This window comes from Stegostoma tigrinum, chromosome 11 (assembly GCF_030684315.1).
Source record: "Stegostoma tigrinum isolate sSteTig4 chromosome 11, sSteTig4.hap1, whole genome shotgun sequence".
Lineage (NCBI taxonomy): Eukaryota > Metazoa > Chordata > Chondrichthyes > Orectolobiformes > Stegostomatidae > Stegostoma > Stegostoma tigrinum.
In genome coordinates, this window is record NC_081364.1 from 46,028,953 (window position 1) to 46,050,192 (window position 21,240).

At 37.7% G+C, this 21,240-nt stretch overlaps 1 protein-coding gene across 5 annotated transcripts in view; it reads left to right on the forward strand.

Annotated features, from left to right (window-relative positions):
* The window catches only part of lrig1 (leucine-rich repeats and immunoglobulin-like domains 1), a 104,346-nt gene that overhangs the window by 46,702 nt on the left and 36,404 nt on the right, over positions 1-21,240 (forward strand). For all 5 annotated transcript variants that reach the window (XR_007249256.2, XM_048547935.2, XM_048547936.2 and 2 more), the window contains 2 exons: positions 12,622-12,759; positions 17,750-17,893. Coding sequence is in view for 4 of the 5 variants with exons in the window: in XM_048547935.2 (XP_048403892.2) it covers positions 12,622-12,759; positions 17,750-17,893 (282 nt within the window). In the remaining variant the exon portion in view is untranslated. The remainder of the gene's footprint in view (positions 1-12,621; positions 12,760-17,749; positions 17,894-21,240) is intronic.

Here is a 21,240-nt window from a genome sequence, read left to right on the forward strand (position 1 = left end):
TACTAAAAATAGATTGAGACTGTTTGCAGTCAATTTCAAACAGGACATTTACAGCCAAGAGAAAAAGGAATTTTTACCTTTGTAGTCTGTGTTGAATTTTAACCTGTGTTTCAGATGTGGTAGACAAATAACCAACCTATTGTAACTAAAGCTTTTTAACATTCTGTGCTGTCATCTAGTTCCTGTTACCTTTTTTCCATAGGGTATATATTGGAATATTTATAAAGACCCTACAGAGATGCAGTTCAACAATTAGTTCTAAATTTACCATGCTCACTGTTACGCATCTTCTATTTAGATATATGGTGCTGCTTCTATAACATGCTTTATTTTTCATTTGTGGAATGCAGGTGAAATGGCCTGAGTAATCTTTTATACAATCGCAATTCATCATTCACGGTCTGAGGTGGTCTTGCTGCACTTCATTAAGCAGTAAACGTAATCCCTGATATTTGTACAGACTGGTATTATTTATTGTAATGTGCAAGGGCAAAGAGATCTTGATGAATTTAATAACAGTAATTAGTTTTTTTCAACTCTATTTCCCATTCCAGTTGCTGTCCAGATTGAGAAGTTGTATGCCTACTGAATGGGAAAAATTGCATTTCGAGTCAGCAGAAGCTCATGTTGGTGGGGTCAATGCAATAATTTTGTGGATGGGGGAGAAAACATGGAGTAATGTGCCTGAGGGGTTTAAACACTTCAGGGTTCGTCCTAGCCAAAAGTAGTGCGAGCAAAACACTTAATTAGTAAATTTGGCAGCCTACTGTTAGGTTATCATACTTCCTGAATTCTGGGAAACACAACCTGCAACTCTTAAGTTTAAACAGCTGCCAAAATTTCAGGCATTGGGCCTGTTTAAATAGTACGGTTGTAGATTTTACTGCCTGATTCTGCATGTATCCTAAACCAGTTGCAATTAGATTGGAAGTAGATGTGTTTGTGTGGATTTAAGAAGGGTTTCACATTTCAAAGTTTAGAGATATTTTATGAACTTTTTCTGCCGGTCCAATTTGTAACACTGAGTTTGCAACTATAACTTGAACTGAACAACATTTAACAGTTCTCTTATAGTATTGGGATGAAGCACCTTCAGTATTTCATCTTTGTTTCTCTGATAATGATTCAAAATTGAATGATTTTAGATTGAGTAGTTTTTTTCAAACAGTAACTCTGTAATGGTAGTGAAACCCAGCAGCACTGAGGTAAGCAATGCACCATCCGTAAAAATAATAATTACGGACTACTCTGATTCAGCTTTAACTAAACTGATGTAGAACTAGTATATACTTCATTCCGTGAAGTTGATTATATTGGTCCCTAGTTGACTTGAAAGATCAAATATGTCATAGTCTGTCCCACAGCACATCATTTGCTTGATTTAGTGATTAATTGAAATGTTGCAGAATTGTAATTTCTCTGGATCGTCTTAATGTTGTAGCCCCTGAGTGTGTGTGTGCGTGCATGCGCGTGTGCATGCATGTCAGGGGAATGGTGAGGGGGAAGCGGAGGAGAGTGTGTGCAGATGAAATTGGGTACTATTCAGAAAGTTTTTAATGGAATTACTCTTAATTGTCTAGCAACAATGATATTACTTGAGTTAGGTTTCGGTTATCTCCAGCACAGACTGGGAAGCTGCAGTGGAACAGGAAACAAAGCTCTAAGAGGATACAAGCAAGTGTCTGTGTTCTTTTCACGTCACAACTATTGGTGCAGCCTGGTGTAGGCATGTCTGTGCCACTTCTGGCTCTTCTTATTCCCTGCCCCTTAGGATGGGGAGCAAGAATTGAACTTCAGTAATGTCTTAATGTTGTTCACTCTTGTCTTTTTCTCTCTTATTGGATTTAAGCAATTATTTTGTATGATTTATGGATGTTGCTGACAAGGACAACATTTGTTTCCCATCCCTCAATGTTCTTGTCAGCAATTGCTGTGTGGAGTCACATGTGGTTTGACAATGTGACAACAGCAGATTTCCATCCATAGAGGACGTTAGTGAACCAGATGGGCTTTTCTGGCAGTCAATGATTATAATGTCCTGATCAACAACCACAGTGGTGGGATTTGAACGCGTGTCCCAGAACATTAGCCAATGTCTCTGGATTGCTAAGTCTTTGTCTCCCCATAGCTGTAGAAAAGTAAAATAAATTAGCATGATGCAGCATGTCTATTGATTTCACTTACATCATCAATTTTGTATTCAGCACAAGACACAAAGCTACACTTTGACCCTATCAGTGACGGTATTACGCTTAGATATGCATGGCATGGAAATATTTCCACCCTATGCATAGCCACAAATTTTCCACATCCAGCCTATTGAATCCATATTATTTCCCTTGGTACCATTTTGGACTCCTGGGCAGTAATCTTCTTGAAGCGATAAGGCTGTGAAATTCAGTTGGTTGGCTGTTAATACCATTTCAGTCTGAGCAGTGACATGGAATTACCTGGGTGGACAATCGTACTCAGTGGCAACTGATGGCTGCCTTTGTTGACCTTTATCTGTATCCTAATACAAAACAAATGTTGTTGCAGAAACAAAATGCATGTAATTGAGGACAGATTAGCGCGTACTTGTCAGCAAAGAGAATTAAAGATGAGGTAGAGGTGCGCTAAGTGAGCAGTTTGTCTTCTCTTCATCCATCCATCCTTCCTTATCATTGCTGAATTTCAGGTTTGTTAATTTTAAACAAAACAATTTTAATGGATATCTGATATTGGGAAAGAATTGATCACCTGAGATCATGCATCATCATGGAAAAATCTTACTGTGCAACTTTTTAAAGTGGGTATAGGATGATTTTTGTTGCATGTGTGAAATTAGTAGCTATCTACTTGGTTTACCATCAGTTCTGAAGAAGGGTCACTGACCTGAAACGTTAACTCTGATTTTTCCTTCAGATGCTGCCAGACCTGCTGAGCTTGTCCAGCAACTTTTTATTTTTGTTCCTGTGTTTCGTTCAGCACACTGACTCACTGCTGGATGCAATTGTTATTCTGCAAAGCATCCTACATATTTGATACCAGTTAATTGATCTGGAAATGAATGATTTGTTGTAGAAACTTGAGGTTGGTTCTACCTGCATAACTAAAATGCTGTGAAGAGCTTGGTTGTGTATTTAATGAACTATATTTCCTGTTGGTAGTTCTGTTGACTCAAGGAAGAGCTCGAAATGATGCGTCAATATTCCTTCATTTTCTTTGGATAGTATCTTTTGACATTGATTGTGGGTAGGAGAGAAGGGTGAAGAGACAGAATTTGCTAAATGGTAAAACCCTACCTCGGTACCAATTGAAGGATTGTTGCAATAGCTGTAACCAAACTTGACAAGTCCTTTGAATTAAATGTCTAATGGGGCATTTGTTTTTGAGGTGATTCTGAAGCAAAGGAAAAAAGTGTTTTAGCTTTTCACTTGAAAGGAAAAGTTATTTCTGAGCTGTTGATTATCCTAATCAATTTTCTTTTCTCTTTCTGTTCTTTTTCTGAATGTAAAATTTTATCTGGCAGCTGCAGATGAAATTGAGTTTATTGGAGGTAACTTCCAGAATGTTGATGTAAAGTGGAGTGGGTAACAAGGCAGAGTTTCTCTCAATGTTCTGACAAAAATTATAACTGACTTTAATTATTTGTTGCATTTTATTTGGTGATAGCAAAGTGAATGCAGATGAAAAAACAGAAATTGAGACAACAGCTAGTGTGAAATTTAACAGGTACAATGTAATAGACTACAGGTGGATAGTGTACAATGCCAGACATGTAGGATGATATTCCAGGATTGAAATTGAATATGCTGTAAAGTATAGTCTAAATCTTGGACTCAGTATGATCCTCCAAATTGTCCAGTACTAGTGCTTTTTCAGTCTAGGTTGGTATTAGTAAATATTACCAGTAATTAAAATTCCAGTTCAAATTTGTGAAATTGCCCTTCCAGTCAAAATGGATGGGGAAAATTTAAGCAGTCTGAAATAACCTTTTAAAACACTGTGATACAATAATGGAGACTTCACAATTGGTCATTCTACTCCAAAAGCATCTGTGTATCAGTTTTCTTTCTTTCTTTAGTTTGTGAATGCAAGCCAACATTTATTGCTTGTCCCCAGCTGTCCTCAACCAGTGTCCATATATACACATTTATCACATGCTTTTTGGAAAATGTAATTTTGCATGCAGAAGGAAATTTTATGTTCCAGCATTGCCATTAGTAAATACAGAGTGATTGTACCTCGGGCATCTGTCCTTGCCCTAACAAAACTGAGTTGTTGGAAGAGTTGGTTTTCCATGAAAATTCTAGATGAGATGTAAAGATGTTACCACATTTGGGGCAATAGGAGATAGGCAACAGCTGTTGGCCTTACCAGCAATGCATTCCTTTCATGAAATAACTCTGAAAAATCTCATTTACTTCAGCAAAAGAATGTCTGTGGTAAACAATGGAGTACCAATTGAGCAAATACTTTGTGAGCTTTAAAGTAGAAACATATTTATCATGGAACAAGAAGATTAATACTACTTAAAATACTACTAAAGCAGTATTAGAAATACCCAATGCAAAAAAAAATCTTCTAAACAGAAAAAGAACCTTTAATCTTATTCACAATGCACTTTGGGAGAACTAAGTGAGTTTATATATCTTAATGAATGAAGGAAGATGGACTGAACAGCATCGCGGATTTCTATTTCATGTAACAGCTGTTTATTAATGAATACCCAGTCGGAGTATTGATTTTGCAGATTTGAGATTTTCTTGTTCCAGATTCATTGACATTAGTGCAGGGCATATTATAAGTTGAAAGGCAGTGGCACTTTGAAAAACAGCAATAGCGCTAAACATAAAGTCACCTAAAATTTTTAAACTTGCTTGACGAAAAGTTACAATTTCAATATTTTCATTTGCTCTTACCCAGTAGTTTTGAGAATTAACTTCTTAGTTTAGACTATTTTGGAGCTTTGTAGCTGTTGAAATTAATATGTTCATTAAGAAATTTATAGAACTGTAGTATTATTAACAAAGACTTGACCAGAGACTTCTAGTAGTTTTCATTTGAAACATTTAACATTTTTAACATTTCATAAACCATTCATTTAACAATAGATCCTTCTAATTGGAACTAAAATCCTCTTGACACAGTACATGTTTTCTGTTTATATGCACATTGTAGTATTCAACAAGATTTGAAGATTTTTGGATTCATCTTTGAATGTCAAAAGTTCGAAACTTTTGTGTTAGTTTTAACACTTTTTAAACAAACCTCCAAGAACAATTCTGTTGTTCAGTAGGCTGTACAAGTATGAAGAAAGTGTCTTTGGGATTTGATTTTTAATTTAGTTTCATTCTAACTTTGTGAAGTCTCAAGATTAGTATTTGGAAAACACTATTGGTTGTTGTGGCACCCTCCCAATTCCCACATGAGGGCATCATCAGTAAATGTGTAATTCAGCATAGTTTCTTGCATATTAGACAGTGCTGGAATCTTTGGTTTAACTTATCCAATTCACCCATTTCATCCTGGCCCATCTCAGATTCTATTTGACATGGCCTCCCTTTAGTGATACCATTTTTTGTTTATCTCTCTCTTGTGCATACCAAAGTCATGAGACTTCAGTGAAATGTACCAAAGTTCAAGATTCTGATTTAAAATTGATGAGCAAATACACATTTTAAATGACATAAAATGTACATGGCATATGATTATTCTGTCAATTTGGTAGGTTTTGGTTGTAGAATGATGGTTAGGAACTGAAAGTGACACAAAGTGAAAACCAGGTATTCACTGATTTTTGAGGTGGGGAGGGGAGAAAAAACTGGAAGACGTTGCTTCACCTATTTTGACAAGCAGTTAGACATTTAGATACACAACAGGAATTAGATTATAATGCATAATCGAAATTTCATATTTTGAGCCATTCACTATCAAACACAGAGCTTTACTTATTGTAATCTAGATAACAATAACAAAGGCAGGTGTTCTGTAAGTATGTCAAATAAATTATCCAGAAATTTCTGTACTACTTTTGAAGTGTTACTTTTTAATTGTAATTCCAGAACTCCCTACTGAGATGGTATGAAGCATAAACTTAAATTGAATATTATAACTACTAAAGGCAAATTGCGTTAAGCTTCCCCTTTTGCATAATACTATTACTGTCGTCAGTAAAAGGATGCTTTTCTGCTAAGCAGTTCAAGGTAGTGGTTTAAGTAACATTAAAAACAAACAGTGGCGATTTTCAGGAGGTCTTGGCAGCATCTCTGGAGAGAGAAACCTCTTCCTGAAGAAAGGCAATACCCAAAATGTTGACTGCTCCTTTCCTCCGGAAACTGCCTGGCCAGCTGTGTTCTTCCAACCTCCTGTTTGCCTGTCCGAAATCCAGTATGATGACTTCAGAACTTGAAAATGTTAATTTTTTTTTCCTTTCTGTACAGACTTCCAGACCTGCTGAGTTTCTACCAGCACTTTGGTTTTATTTCAGATCTCCAGGATCTGCACTACTTTTGCTTTTATTTTTGTCAATCATGTAATGTGATTTAACCAAAATTATGCTATTTGTGTTGTTTCTCTTGCTTTTAGTAGTTGTTTCATTTCCATAGACATCAGTTCTTTTTCTTTAATGGAATATATGGATGGTCAAAAAACTAAAAATAATTAATAGGATAGACAACTTCCTCATTAGTTTGTGTAAATAATCTATCCATCTTTGGAATGTGAAATAGTATATGCAAAAAAATGAGGGCGCTTGATGATTAATGGTCAGCACTGTAATGAATTTAGCACTTTCACGTTTAAAAAGAGTGTTGCCACTTATGACTGAAGTTTGCCTGAAAGTCCAAATTAACAAGTGCTGTGTGAAATCTTGGGTGGCGTGTGTGCAGGTGACATTTAGAGCTTCCAATCCAAAATTTTGGATTCAAATCATGTGAAATAAAATTTCTTATTGCCTCGGGCAAATTGGAAAACTATTTGTTTTAATGTTAACGTATAAGATCTCTGTAGCTCAACAATAATCGGACAAAATTTTATAGTTCACTTGTATCTTTTGAAGCCTTGGCTTTTTAAAAAAAATGCCGTTTAAACTTATGGCAGTTTGAAAGTGCTAGCTATTGGGGGGGAAAATTCAATGACTAGGACTTCATAACATTAATGTAATCGTGTGCATTTGCGTTTGCCACAGAAAGTGGACAGAGGAAATGCTTTCACACCTGTTTGATAGTCTGATGTAAACAGTATATACCAAAAACTAATGGATGGATTTCAAAACAACTTGGTGCATGTGATTTGCATGAAGAGGAAACTGGTCAATTTTTGGTGACGTGGAGCTGGATACTGGAATTTTGTTACAGTATCCGTTAACATTGGAAAACCAGCTTGTTAGATATGTGTTGGTCTTAAGTTTCGACAAAATGGTAGCTCCTAATATTTCTTTTCAGCTTTGTAGTTGCAGTCAGTCCAGGAAAAGCTTTAAGGAAAAACTATAATTGGAATATGTTGAGTTAACACATATAGGTATGTGGTCTACTGGGTGCCCTCTTATGGAATGTGCAGTTAAAGCATTATTTGTTGTGACAGCATATGCATATTGTATCCTTAAAGCCTCAATTGTTAAATATGCTTTACAGGTAGATTAGATTCCCTACAGTGTGGAAACAGGCCCTTCGGCCCAACAAGTCCACACCGCCCTCTTGAAGCATCCCATCCAGGCCCATAACCCCATAACCCTGAACACTACGGGCAATTTAGCATGTCCAATCCACCTAGCCTGCACATCTTTGGACTGTGGGAGGAAACCGGAGCACACGGAGGAAACCCACGCAGACGTGGGGAGAATGTGCAAACTCCACACACAGTCGCCTGAGGCCGGAATCGAACCCGGGTCCTTGGCTCTGTGAGGCTGCAGTGCGAACCACTGCGCCACTGTGCCGTCCCTTAGCTTAATGCCATGGATTTAAAAAAGATATTTTAAATGGAATTCAAGTCAAATCAGAAACAATTTTATTTTGAAGCCATATTTGTTGTTGCGTTCAGTTTTTTTTTGTTTGGTTTCTTAGGTTTGGCTTGCAGGTTTTGATTGGGCAATTAAAAGTGTTTAATTTTATCAAGCAGAAGGCACCTTTTTGAATTTATTTTGGAACTCTCTTCATGTTGGCTGCTGGGAATTTTATTAGAAATCTGTTTTGGGAGTGTTTTAGTTATTTGGAAACATAGGTTACAATTCTCCACATTGTAATTAAAACATGGAGGTGAGCATCAGAAGTGGCATTACAATTGCCAATGGTCAGGTGAATTTCCTTGCTTGATTATGCATTTTACCTACTTATGGAAAAGAGATATGAAACAAATCGAATTGCATGTGGTGAATGAGAAGCACGGTCTTGCACAAGGTCAAACGTTCCCATATTTTGAAGGCCAGCTGGACGTCACTTCACTTTCTGCAAGCCATGGTGCTTAGTGCAACCTGAGGTGGTTGCTCCCACCAGACTCCTAACAAGCTGCTTCCTTAATTTAGTGACTTTTTCTTACAACTGTTATTGGATGGAGTCACTGATAGAAGGGATATAGTTTTCTTGATGGATAGTTCTAGGAAGCCATTCCACAACCTGTACATTTGTAAATATGTATTCACTTGCATTGTTCTGATGTTCGTATCCTAATGCTGTCAATAAAAGTGAGAGTGCAGAGTGTCTATCACCAGCAAAAGAATGTGCTGTGTTTCAACTGCCACACCTGAGTGCTTCTACCATAATCAGCTAAATGGGTTACTGCAGATGTCCTCACTTGTTAGGGAGCCGCACATATAATTTGGGGGAAATTGTGGCCTAGGCGTGACAGATTACATTTGGGGAAACTAAAGATTACAGTAAGATTGAGGGGGCTTGGGATGCCCTATTGATGGGTCCTGCATATGCACCTTTATGGGAGTTATGGTAAAATCTGTCATACATTTACAAGCTCCAGGAAGGAAAGGTCACTCCACTGTCTGGTCCAGGGCAAAGTTTACACACATGCTTCAGTTTTCTCAGAGGTGGGAGTCAGAATTTCATTGCATATATTGATAGATTAAACTGAAGAATGCTTCAGTTGTTGGAGTGTGTCCTTACAGCAAACAGAAGGCTGAAGCCAACTGTGCAACTAAAAGATCAACAGGAACATGAAAAATCTCAAACAGCAAAAGAGAAAAATGTTAATGTTCGAGCCCAGTATGGTTCTTCTCTTCAGTTCCGAAGTCAAAAAAACTTTGCTGGGAATAGATTATAGATTCTGAAACAGTAATGACATTATTGATCAGACTGTTAAACAATTCGTGTCATGTAATGTAGCAGCGTTAATTAGCTGAGGCATGGTTGTAAATAGTAATAGGAAACATTTAAATAATTATTCAAAATGTTCACTGAAGGCACATTGCATTGGAAAACAAAAATATTAGCGAGAAAGACACGTGTGGCTCACTTCAGAATTTGTGGTAGTATTTGAAGAAAAGGATTGGCTTAAAATACTGTAAAGCAAAAGAATAAGTTTGAGGATGGGGGAGTTTTAGGAAACAATCAAGGGCTGTCAAAACATTGGTTTAAAAATGGAAAATGTAGAGAATAAGAGTAAGCCAGCTAAATAAATTAAAACATGTAAGAGCATTTATTTAAAGTTATAAGATAGAAAGTAACTAAAGTAAGTGTCAGTATTTTAAAAGCAAGAGGCAGGAGAAATGAATAAATGTTCTGTCAGTATTCCTTACAAATTCATGGGTTTCATTCAGAAATGGTAACCCAGAGGCTATGAAGAGCAAAGAAATTAATACCTACAGACCAAAAATGTTGGAAAAACTTGAACTGAGTGGCAGATGGCCTACTGCATTGCATTCTAAAAGATAGTTGCAGAGATGGTGGACATGCTACGTGTGCTTTTCCAAAATTGCTTAGAATTGGGATGAGCCCTTCTGATTGGAAGTTGGTAAAGTGACACTGCTTTTCAAGAAAGGAAGGAGGGAGGGAGGGCAATAATGGGGAGCTGAAAGATCATTTATCCTAACATCGATTATTGGAAATGCTGGAATCGGTTACAGAAGTCTTAATGCACTCAGCATAATACAATTAAAATGAGTCAGAATGCTTTTACTAAAGGGGAATCCTTTTTTAATACATTTACTGGAGTTTGAATATATAATTAATGAGATAAGGAGGAATCAGTAGATGTAATATACCTCGATTTCTAAAAGGCATCCCACAGATGTCATATAAGTTAGTAGGGCAGGTAAAGCTCATGAATATAGGATAGCACATTAAGATGATGTTATGATCCACTTAGTGGTTATTGGACAAATTAGATCCTAGAATGAAACCTGGCTTGATAGATCAGATATTTAATTTTTTGCAATTGGTTGCCATGGTGGATAGTCACTGAAACTTCACACGAGACTGCAGATGTTCTTTAACAAAAGAACATTTTAACGAAAAATAACTGGCCAGTTGGCTAGCGTATTTTCTAAATTACAACTGGAACTACATTTCCAAGTATTTCCTTGGCAGTGAAATGCTTTAAGATATCCTATGTAACACTTCCTTCTGCTTTGATTTCTACTGCAATGGAGATTAAATATGCAGCATTTAGGTAATGCATGGTAGCAAGAATCATTCTGTTAAACTGCTCAAAATGTGAGCATTTGGCAGCTCATCAATTTGTAAATGTTTACTCTTGTTCTGAAAAATTTTAAAAATGACTTGGGGCAGCATTGAAGGAAATTTTGGTGTTGGTGTGAAATGATGCACCAACTTGAAAGTGCAGCTGTTATATGGAAAGCTAACAGCTGAAATGAGACAAGCCACCTGGAAACAACCGAAATATCATCTTAACAATTGCAGTTTGTTGTCCTTTCAGTATTAAAACTTGCACAGGGCAGATGGTGGCAGAGTTGGGTTTGAAACTTTTTTTTTCCCCCCAACAAGTAGTTGAACAAGCTGTATCTTTGATTCAGTCATACTCTTTATAATTTAATTCATTTAGTTGTATCTGGATAAATTGTATAGGAATATGACAGAACTTAATTTGAGAACTTGCCATTGTGCTTGAGTAATATGTATCTGAAGTGTAAAATATCCTATTTCCATGTAACTGACGAAGTCTGCAAGCAGCCAAACCTTGGATGGCACAGTGGTTAGCACTGCTGCCTCACAGCACAAGGGACCTGTGTTTGATTCTAATCTTGGGTGACCATCTGTGGAGATTGTGTTCTCCCCAAATCTGCATGGGTTTGTGCCTGGTGGTCTGGTTTTCTTTCACAGTCCAAAAATGTGCAGTTTAGGTTGATTGACCATGCTAAATTGTCCCATAGTATCCAAGGATGACTAGGGTAGTTGGATTAACCATCTGGATTTGCAGGAGTGGGGAGCAGGTGGGATGTAGGTCTTCGTGAGATTCTCTTCGGAGGTTTGATGCAAACTCGATGAGCCAAATGGCCTCTTTGCGCTGTAGGGATTCTATGATTTTAAAAATTACATTCAAATGACGGTAGTTAGTTGCTATGATATGTTTTATTTAAATTGTTTTGAAAGAACTGATTAGATTGAAACAAAAATCCTTTCAGTGGACTAAGACATCTGAAACAGAAACCGATATTGCTGGAGAAATTCAGCATGTCTGGCAGTATCTGTGGGGAGAGAGAGCAGAGTCAGTGTTTCGGGTCCATTCTTCAGAATGGATGTAAAATACATAAAATGCAAGGGTGGGTCAGTGGTTAGCACTGCTGCCTCACAGCACCAGGGACTCAGGTTTGATTCCAGCCTCGGGCAACTGTCTGTGTGGAGTTGGCACATTCTCCCCATGTCTGTGTGGGTTTCCTCCTGGTGCTCTGGTTTCTTCCCACAGTCCAAAGATCTGCATGCTAGGTGGATAGGCCATGCTAAATTGCCCATAGTGTTCAGGGATGTGTAGATTAGGTGGGTTATAATGGGGTGGGTCTGGGTGGGATGCTTTGAGGATCGGTGTGGACTTATTGGGCTGAAGGGCCTGTTTCCACACTGTAGGGATTCTTCGATTAGTGTCTTATGTTGATTAGAATGTTAGAAATGAAAATATGCACTCTGCTTGTAAATTAGAAAAAGTCTCCGTCTCCCTCTCCCTCTCTCCCTCTCTCCCTCTCCACCTCTCCCTCTTCCCCCCTGCAAAGAGTTTTATTTCTTCTTTACTTGCACTGCAGGGGTAATTAATCACTGCTGTAAGGCTATGATCCGCATAGCCAGCTTATTCACATGCTACTCAGTCAAGTCATTACACCGACAAACCACTGGTTGCGGTCAATCTTTAGCCGTTTTTTTTGTGTAGTACCCTTTTCTGAGATACAAAATGTTGTCTGCAGGAGATGGCTTCTGCTCAGTGAGTCGGTTATCAGTCTCTCATTATTATCTTTTCCATTTTAGTTGTAGTTTGTGCAGGTGTGACATTCGATGGGTGTATATCTGCAGTGATATTTTGGCGTAGCAGTCATCTTTTTATAAAAACACTTGCGGATGTACTGAAGTTTCAGCCCCAGATGTACTTGGGATTTTGATTTGTCATCATGACGAAAGACATGAGTAATGTTTTATTTTAATTCTCTTGAAGTTTTATTTCATATGCGACGTTTACTTTTAACAGGCACCACAACAAGATCCGCAGCATTGAGGCAAATCACTTGAGCTACTACAAGTCTCTAGAAACACTCGACCTAACCTACAATGAAATTACTGAAATCCAAAATAATTGTTTTCCACGGCAACTCAAAATTAAGGACCTGTGAGTACTCTATTCTATGACTGTTACAATAATGTGCAGGCTGTTGGATGAAAGTGCGCAACAGCTTTGAGTTTTGAATCATAAAGGTTTTATTGTTGGTCATGTAATTAAATTGCTTTCTTTGTTCAATTCTCCATCATCCACCATCCCACAACCACTAAAAGCTACCCAGGTCTGTCGTTGGATTAGTGAGAAAGTTTAAACTGAATATGCATTGCAGAGTTGCTTCAGATCTGTACCCATCCACACCTATTTTTTATTTTCATGGCATTTTTCTTTATTAATCTTTTTGAATAAGTAGCCATTAGTATATTTGTAAGCCTAAGCAGAGAATATTGAGTTCCTATTTGCCAGAAACACTGGTGCTACTTTACAACTGTGCTATTGAAGTAGCTGAAAGATTTTGGGCAAGGCAAGTCTCAAGTTACTTTCACTTTTGAGTGCACTTTCTCCCATGTAAAGCTACAGGAATGTCTATGATCTGTTTAATATAAGGCCATGTGTTTGATAGTAGTCACTCTTGTTTAATGGTGAGGTGGTTGCAGGTTGAAAACCTTGAGGACAAGACGTGTAGAAATGTAATTGCTGCAAGGGAGATACAGGAGGTTTTGGAGTACAGTTGAATAGGAACTTGAAATACAAGTTGTGAGGATGCATCATAAGATAAGCAAAATGAAAATGTATGACGCAGAGGAGATGGTAGAGTACGGGAGGAGAAATCGGTGTAAAATAGACCCCACAACACCTTGAATTCACATTTGGTTTATTTGAGACAAAGATAGAAATGGGAAGAGCTTGTTAATAAATAATAGTCCGAGGGGTTATAGGGATGATGTGGAGTGAAAACAGGATGTTGATGAAGTTGGCTCCTAAAACTTGATGGACAGAATTTATCCTGCATACAGAGAATGGGATGCCCAGGCTGTAGCAAGTGGGACATCAACTATGGTAGTGGCAGGTCAGAAGAAGTGTGTGAATAATGATGAAATGAAAATTAACAAGGATTTAGAAGGGAGTATTAATGCAATGAATCAGGAGAAAGCAAGTGATTGATTGTTTCTGACCCTCATCCTCCAGTCCTCATCACAATCAGAAAATGGCACCTGGTTTTGCCAGAAACTTTCAGGGGGAATTCCATAAATGAAAGCACAGGAGGCATGAATTTTGAATCATGGGGCATTGGCACCATTACTGGGGCATTTAATCAGATATGTTCTACTTTAACTGGGCTAAGACTGGAAATTGCTCTGTACAATACCTTAAAAGACCTGTACATATAAATATATTGGCCACGCTCGGCAAGATAGACCGCAGGCTAGGATCAGCATTCTGGTAGATAAAATAACCACGGCTATAGATAACAATTCCAAGTCTAGTTTAAAAAGAATCATTGAATCGAGGGGACAGAAACTGACAAAAGTACACTAGTGATTAGCGTAATACAAGTGGGGGGAAAATAAATAAAGTTGAAGGCAATATCTTTGAATGAACAAAACAAATGAATTAATAATAGAAATAAACATTAATTGATGTAATAGTTATTAAGGAGTGGTTGTATCATTACCAGAGTTTGGAATTAAATGTTCCAGCATGTATGACCTTTAGAAGAAATAGGTAGAATGGATTTGGGAGAGATCAGCCTTTTTCATAAGGCTGGGATCAAGACAGTTGAAACAAAGGATCTTAGGTTGGAAAACCAAGATACTGAATCAGTTTAGATGTCACTAAGACATGAACAGAAAAGAATTGTGGGAAAAATATTGGACCTTCAGCAATGCTGGTGTTGGGCAGAATATAAATCAGCAAATTAACATGCAGCAAGAATAGTAGGTAATTATAGGAGACCAGGGGACTTAGACTGGACAACTAAAATTTTGTGTGCAATTAGATAAGAAGTGCACATATTGTCTGATTGTATGATTTAACTAGGTGAGACACAAAAAACCTTATGAAAGTAATAGAGACAAAGGATCTAGAGGAAAACAAAATTGACAATATTAGTATGGGGTGGTGGGGGGGAGAAAAAAACAATTATTAGTACTGAAACCTGACAAATCTTTGGGGGTGGCACGGTAGTTCACGGTGGCACGCCCTCACGGCGCCAGGGACCTGGGTTCAATTCAGCCTCAGGTAACTGTCTGCGCAGAGTTTGCACATTCTCCCTGTGACTGCGTGGGTTTCCTCTGGGTGCTCCAGTTTCCTCCCACAGTCCAAAGATGTGCAAGCTAGGTAGATCAGCCATGCTAAATTACCTGTAGTGTTCAGGGGTGTGTAGGTTATAGGGGGATGGGTCTGGGTGGGATGCTCCAAGGGGCGGTGTGGACTTGTTGGGCCGAAGGGCCTGTTTCCACACTGTAGGGAATCTAATCTAATCTAATCCTAGATGTGACTGCCTATACCTTTTTTGAGATTTTAATGAGGTGACTGCAGACACAGTGAATACATTGGTTTTAACCTTCCTAAATGTTCTTGAATTTAGAGTGTAGGTTGCAAGGTAGCAAACAATCCTACTAGTCAAAAATAGACAATTATGGGCATGATATTAGTAGTAAGGAAAATGATAGCCTATGACCAAGATTGTATGTATAATAAATTGAACACTCTAAGTTGGATGTATGAAAGGGAACAAAACTGTTAGGTTTTTGAGGTTATAACGAGTAGGGCAGATAGTGGGGAAACAATGCATTTATTGCATTGGCATTGAAAAGGAAATATTTAATGTGGCACAAGATTATTGTACATGATATCTATTGGCATAGATTGAAGATTATTTAACGGACAGAAAGCAGTAGTGCATCAATAATTTTCAAGTTGGCAGGTTTTAGCTGGTGAGGTGCAACATGGATCAGTGCTTGAACATGAGCTGTTTGCAGTGTGTAAAATGACTTCGATGAGGGGATGATGTGCAATGTATCCAGGTTTGTTGACTATACAAAGTTCATGTGGGAATGTAAGCATTAAGGAGGCCAAAAAGTTAGTAGGACATGGAAGATGGAATATATAAAGTGGAGAAATGTGTAGTTATCTGCTTTGAAAGAAGTACAGAAGTAGAATATTTTTTAAATGGTGAGAGATTAGAATATGTTGGAAACCCGAAGAATCCAAGTCCCTTTTATACACAATTAACGTGCAGGCTCAACAAGTAATGAAGAAAGCAAATATCACAGACGGATTTCATACAAAAAGACAGGCATTTTCTGAAATTGAGGCCTTGGTGATGCTGCACCATCAGTACTATGGCAGGTATATTTTGCTTATTGCTCTTGGATGGAGTACAATGACAATTCTCTTCTGAGGAGAAGCTGACAGGCACAGCTAAATGTGAGAAACGTCACAGAACCACATCAGGAATTGTCGGAAAATTTGCCTCAGCAGGTTTGGTGGCATCTGACGAGAGGAAGCAGTTCTTAGCGTTTTGGGTCCAGTGGCCCTCCTTCAGGTCTGCCGTGTTTTTCCAGCAACTTCTGATTTTGTTTCCGATTTCTAATACCTGCAGTTTTGAGTTTTTTTTTGTGGTATGGAACTGTTCCAACTGCCAATTATGGGACAAAGTATCTGTTTAATTGCCCATGCTTGATATGACCTGTTTTGCAATGTTGATCGCTTCCTGAAACCACCACCATTTGATAGCCAGGCAGGCCTAGATACAGTACACAGAAAGTAAAGCTATGCACCCCTCTACGCAAAAAAAAACATAATGCCAGAATTGCTGGGAAACAGGAGACATCATGGATTATAAACTGCAAGGTCAGTGGAGCTGCTGTACCAGGTTTTCCAAGTATTACAGTTTTTTGTTTTGCAATTTCTTTCTGTTTCTTACCATTGTTGCAGTTGATGAATGTAATGACTTTTTATTTCAAACGTTTAGTTACTTTGTTATTTAATAATTCCAAGTGTGATTAGTTTTCTTACTTCACATTGCATTGTTTAATATCTGTGTTTTTGTGTGTAAGTGAATGTGGGTGTATGGTCACAGGTGAGTGCAGCTTAACTTAGATGTGAGACAGGGGCTGTCAGTAGCATAGTTACCCAAGAGGTTAGAGCAGGTTTTAAGGCCCCTAACGCTGCTTCAGTAATTATTTGGGGAAGTGAGTTGGAATCCTGTAAAGTCTCTGATTCTAACTCCGAGTTTAAGATTGTTTTGTAGGGTAATTACCCTGACTGGGTAATTACTCATCAGAAGTTTAAACCAGCCAAGACAGTTTACACACAGTTAGTACTTCCGAGGGATTCAGATGCACGTTTTTAGAAAACACTGGTGCAATGGCTAACTTGATATTTGAAGATCTGGGTTAAAATTCTTAAGCTACATGATAGATCTGATTTGGATAATTTCCCTTTCCTGGTGGTCTAGAACTAGGAATTAAGGGAAGGAGATCAGGAGAAATGTTGCTGATGTTGTTCAGAGTTGTGAATCTTTTACTATCTGCGGTGGACTATTCCAGTCACTAGTTTCAAATTTTTGAATAGCGGGTGGATTAAAAAAAAAACGGGGATTATAGGGATAGTTCAGAAATAGATCGCTGAGTAGAAGATCACCCGTGATATTAATGAATGACTGGAATGAATTCCATTTCAGCTGTTGTTTCTGTTTCTGGTACTGTGGGGTAGTGTTCACCTGTGTTGCAAACTCATATGGTTCTGTAAGTAAAAATAAAAGTAATTGTATAGAGATAAATGTTAGTAATCTAATTTGAAAATTCATTTCACTGAAGTTATTATGTCATCAAGTCTTAGCTTAGTACTTTTGTTGTAAAATATGTGCTTGATGAATACATTGCTCTAAATGTTTAACACAGCTTTGACTGCTTGTAAATCTTATTTTCGTATTCAAACTTGTAAGATTACAACTGCATAAATGATAAGTATGTTAATTTGAATTCATCATAAACTAATCTTTTCAATTTTCAAATTTTTTAATAAAGTTATGTTTTGGTTTTGTTGAACATAGTAATAATTCCTACTGTAATCTATAAATCTATGTTCTTAGCTATCTGGGCAACAATCGAATAAGCATGTTGGAACCTGGCACATTTGATAATTTGTCAAGCACCTTACAAGTTCTTCGGCTAAGCAAAAATCGAATTTCACATTTGCCTGTCAAGATTTTCAAGTTACCACACTTGCTGCATCTGTGAGTAAAAAACCCTGATAATATTTTCATTATTCTGGGTATCTTTGTTTAATTACACTAACTGCATTGTAAATAGTTTTAGAGTAATGTTTCACTCTTGCAGATTCACTAGCTAAATGACGGTATTGCTATAGAATTGTTCAGAATTTGTTTAAAACCAGTGTCTTGCAAATGTAATTGATCTCTGTAACTTGCAAGTAAATGTTTCAGGTCTCCTTTTGTGAGTGGGGAGAATAAACTTTTTTTGTTTAAAATTTCCTGTATGATTTACTATGTATAAGATTTGAATTTTAGTTCCATATTTAATGCAAACTGAAACTATTTAATTTTGCTGTTATCTTCTTCATTGTCATGATATTCCCACAGCACTACTATGAAATGATGCACTGCTTGTCGTAGTGATTGGAAGCAGCTATTGCTCATATTGCTGTGTTGTGATCTTCTGTAGTACAAATATAATAGAAAGTTCAATCTTGATCTGATCTCAGTAGTTACTTTTATTGCTTGGATTGCAGGTACCTCCTGGAATTTAGTTTTGTTTACCCAGCTGTTGAGATGCACTAAAGAGTAATTCCAATTGTGCAGAATCTCTGTGCATGAAGTGTAATTAGAGTTTCATGTGTGGAATTGTACATTGTTATGCAGTTTATTTGCTACACATCTTTTTGATAAAGATAAATCTTCACCAAATCTGAGTCTAATTTTTGTTTGTGTGGATGGATTCCTGACTAAATAAAATCATGCAGGCAACTAAGCTGCCAATGACAAAGATTGAACAAGTTAGCCCACACCTGTTTAGAACGGCTGTAGGGAAAAGCCTGGGATCTGCAGACCAGTGAGTTTGACATCAGTGGCAGGTGGGTGGTTGGTGATTCTGAAAGCTAGGATTTACTTGCATTTAGAGAGGCAAGGACTAAGGATAGTCAGCATGGCTTTGTGTGAGGAAAATTGTGTCTCTCAGATTGAGTTTTTTGAGAAAGTAACCAAAAAAAGATTGGGAGCAGAGCTATAGACGTTGTTTACTTAGACTTTATTAAAGCCTTTGACAAGGTTCCGCATGGTAGACTAATTAGTAAAGTTAAATCATAAAGGATTCAGGAAGAGCTTGCTAATTGAATGCAAAATTGGCTTGATGGTAGCAGACTGCTGGCGGTCGTAGAGAGTGATTTTTTTCGGATTGTAGGCTGGTGACCAGTGGTGTTCCACAGAGATTATTATGGAGTCCATTTTTGCTTCTCATTTACATAAACAATTTGGATGAGAATTTGTGAGACATGATTAATAAGTTTGCAGATGACACCAAAATTGGTGGCATGGTGGATAGTGAAGAAGGTTATCTAAGATTGGCCTAATTGATCAAGACTATTTTACAATGTGCTGAGGACTGGCAGATGGAGTTTAAATTGGATAAATGCAGGACATTGCATTTTTGGCAAGACAAACGAGGGCAGGACTTTACAGTTGATGGTAGTGCCCTGGTTAATGTTGTAAAACAGAGTACATAATTCGTTGAAATTTCCGTCACATGTCGACCAGGGTGGTTGAGGTGTTTAGCATGCTTGCCTTCATTGCTCAGACCTTCGAGTACAGGAGATGGGATGTTGTGTTGAGGCTTACAGGAGTATTGTGTGCAGTTCATGTCACAATGCTATAGAAGGGTATTCTGAAATTGGAGAGAGTTACAAGGATGTTGCTGGGAATGGAAGGTTTGAGTTAAGCTGGATAGGCTGTGACTTTTTTCCACCGGAACATAGGAAGTTGGAGGTTTAAAAAATTATGAAAGGCATGGAAAAGGTGAATTGCGTGGAGCTTTTCCCTAGGGTGAGGAAGTTCAAAATTAGGGGGCATATTCTTAATGTGAGAGGGGATAGATTAAAAAAGGACATGAAGGTCAACGTTTTTACGCAGTGGTTCACATATAGAATGAAACTGTAAGAGCAAATGGTAGATGCAGGTACGGTTACAACATTTAAGAAGCATTTGGATAAATACATGAATAGGAAGAGTGTAGAGGGGATATGAGCCAAATGCAGAAGTCAATCTAGTTTGGCTTGGGAACATGGTCAGCATGGACTACTTGGACTAAAGAATCTGCTTCCATGTTGTGTGTCTCTGTGACTCAGTGATCTTATTGAAACATGTAAGTTCCTGAATGGACTTGTTAGGCTAAAGAACCAGTGGTTGTTTCCCCTTGTGAGATACCAGAACTGGGGGACAGTTTATAAATGAGTGATCTCCTTTGAAAGTTGGAGATAAGGGAAAATATTTATTAAAGGTCGAGCAGGTTCAAAATTTCAAATGCCGTATTCCTGCTGTCAGGTCCTGTGTGACCTCTACTTGCATTGAATTTATTTATTTATTTGCACAGGAATTGGGTTACATATTTGAGTTCAAGACTTTCTGATACACGAGGCACAATATTGGCTTAATTAACTATATAAGGACTCACAAATGCCACTTCGAGTAGAAGAGTATGCCATATTTCCTCATCTATCCCTTCTGTTTTGCGTGTATCTCCTAAAAGAAATGCCTTGTATGAAACAATGCCATTAGTGATGGATCAGATTATTCAAATATTTGTATTTCTCCATTGTTGCAAACGGGAATCTAATTAATTAGCTTCTGGTCCCTGAAACAAAGCTAGAGCAAGACTTTTAAGAATTTTGTTCAGAATTCAATTGGTACAGAGGTTCCAAAATGATTAGCTGAGAAATGGTCTCGCTGTTATTGTTGAGGTAACACGTGAAATTATAAATAGAAGTTGTTTGTGAATGATATAAACTTAGATTTGTGGGACTGCATTTTTCATCAAAGAACAAAATTTGAATAGTGTTTTTTTAAGCAATTTGACGAATTACTGCTGAAATTCATGTTGGCAATAGAGTGAAGATCACTGGATTCATTTGCATGACTGCTTTCTATGTCCTATGAAATTTGCAGCCTCCAGATTGTAAATAGAGCTGACAGTGGCCTCCATAATTTTTAAACTGTTCTTTCGTGGGGTTTGACTGTTGCTGGCAAGGCCAACGATTTTTGTTTTTGTCCAACCCTAATTGCTGTTGAACTGAGTGACTTGTTAGACCGTTTTCAGACGGCAGTTGAGGATCAGCCTATTGCTTTGGATCTGAAATCATAGGTAGTCCAGATTTCTTTTCTCTTTTATTTAAGGATATTAGTTCCCAGATAAGTTTTCACTAGAATTGATAATCAATTTCATAGGCATTATTACTGACACTAGCTTTATTAATTAAATGTAAAACCATCTGCCTTGGTGGAATTTTAATACCTGCACATGTCCTGTTATCTTGTGCCAATCTCCTGTCTTTTCCACGTAACCCTGCATAAGC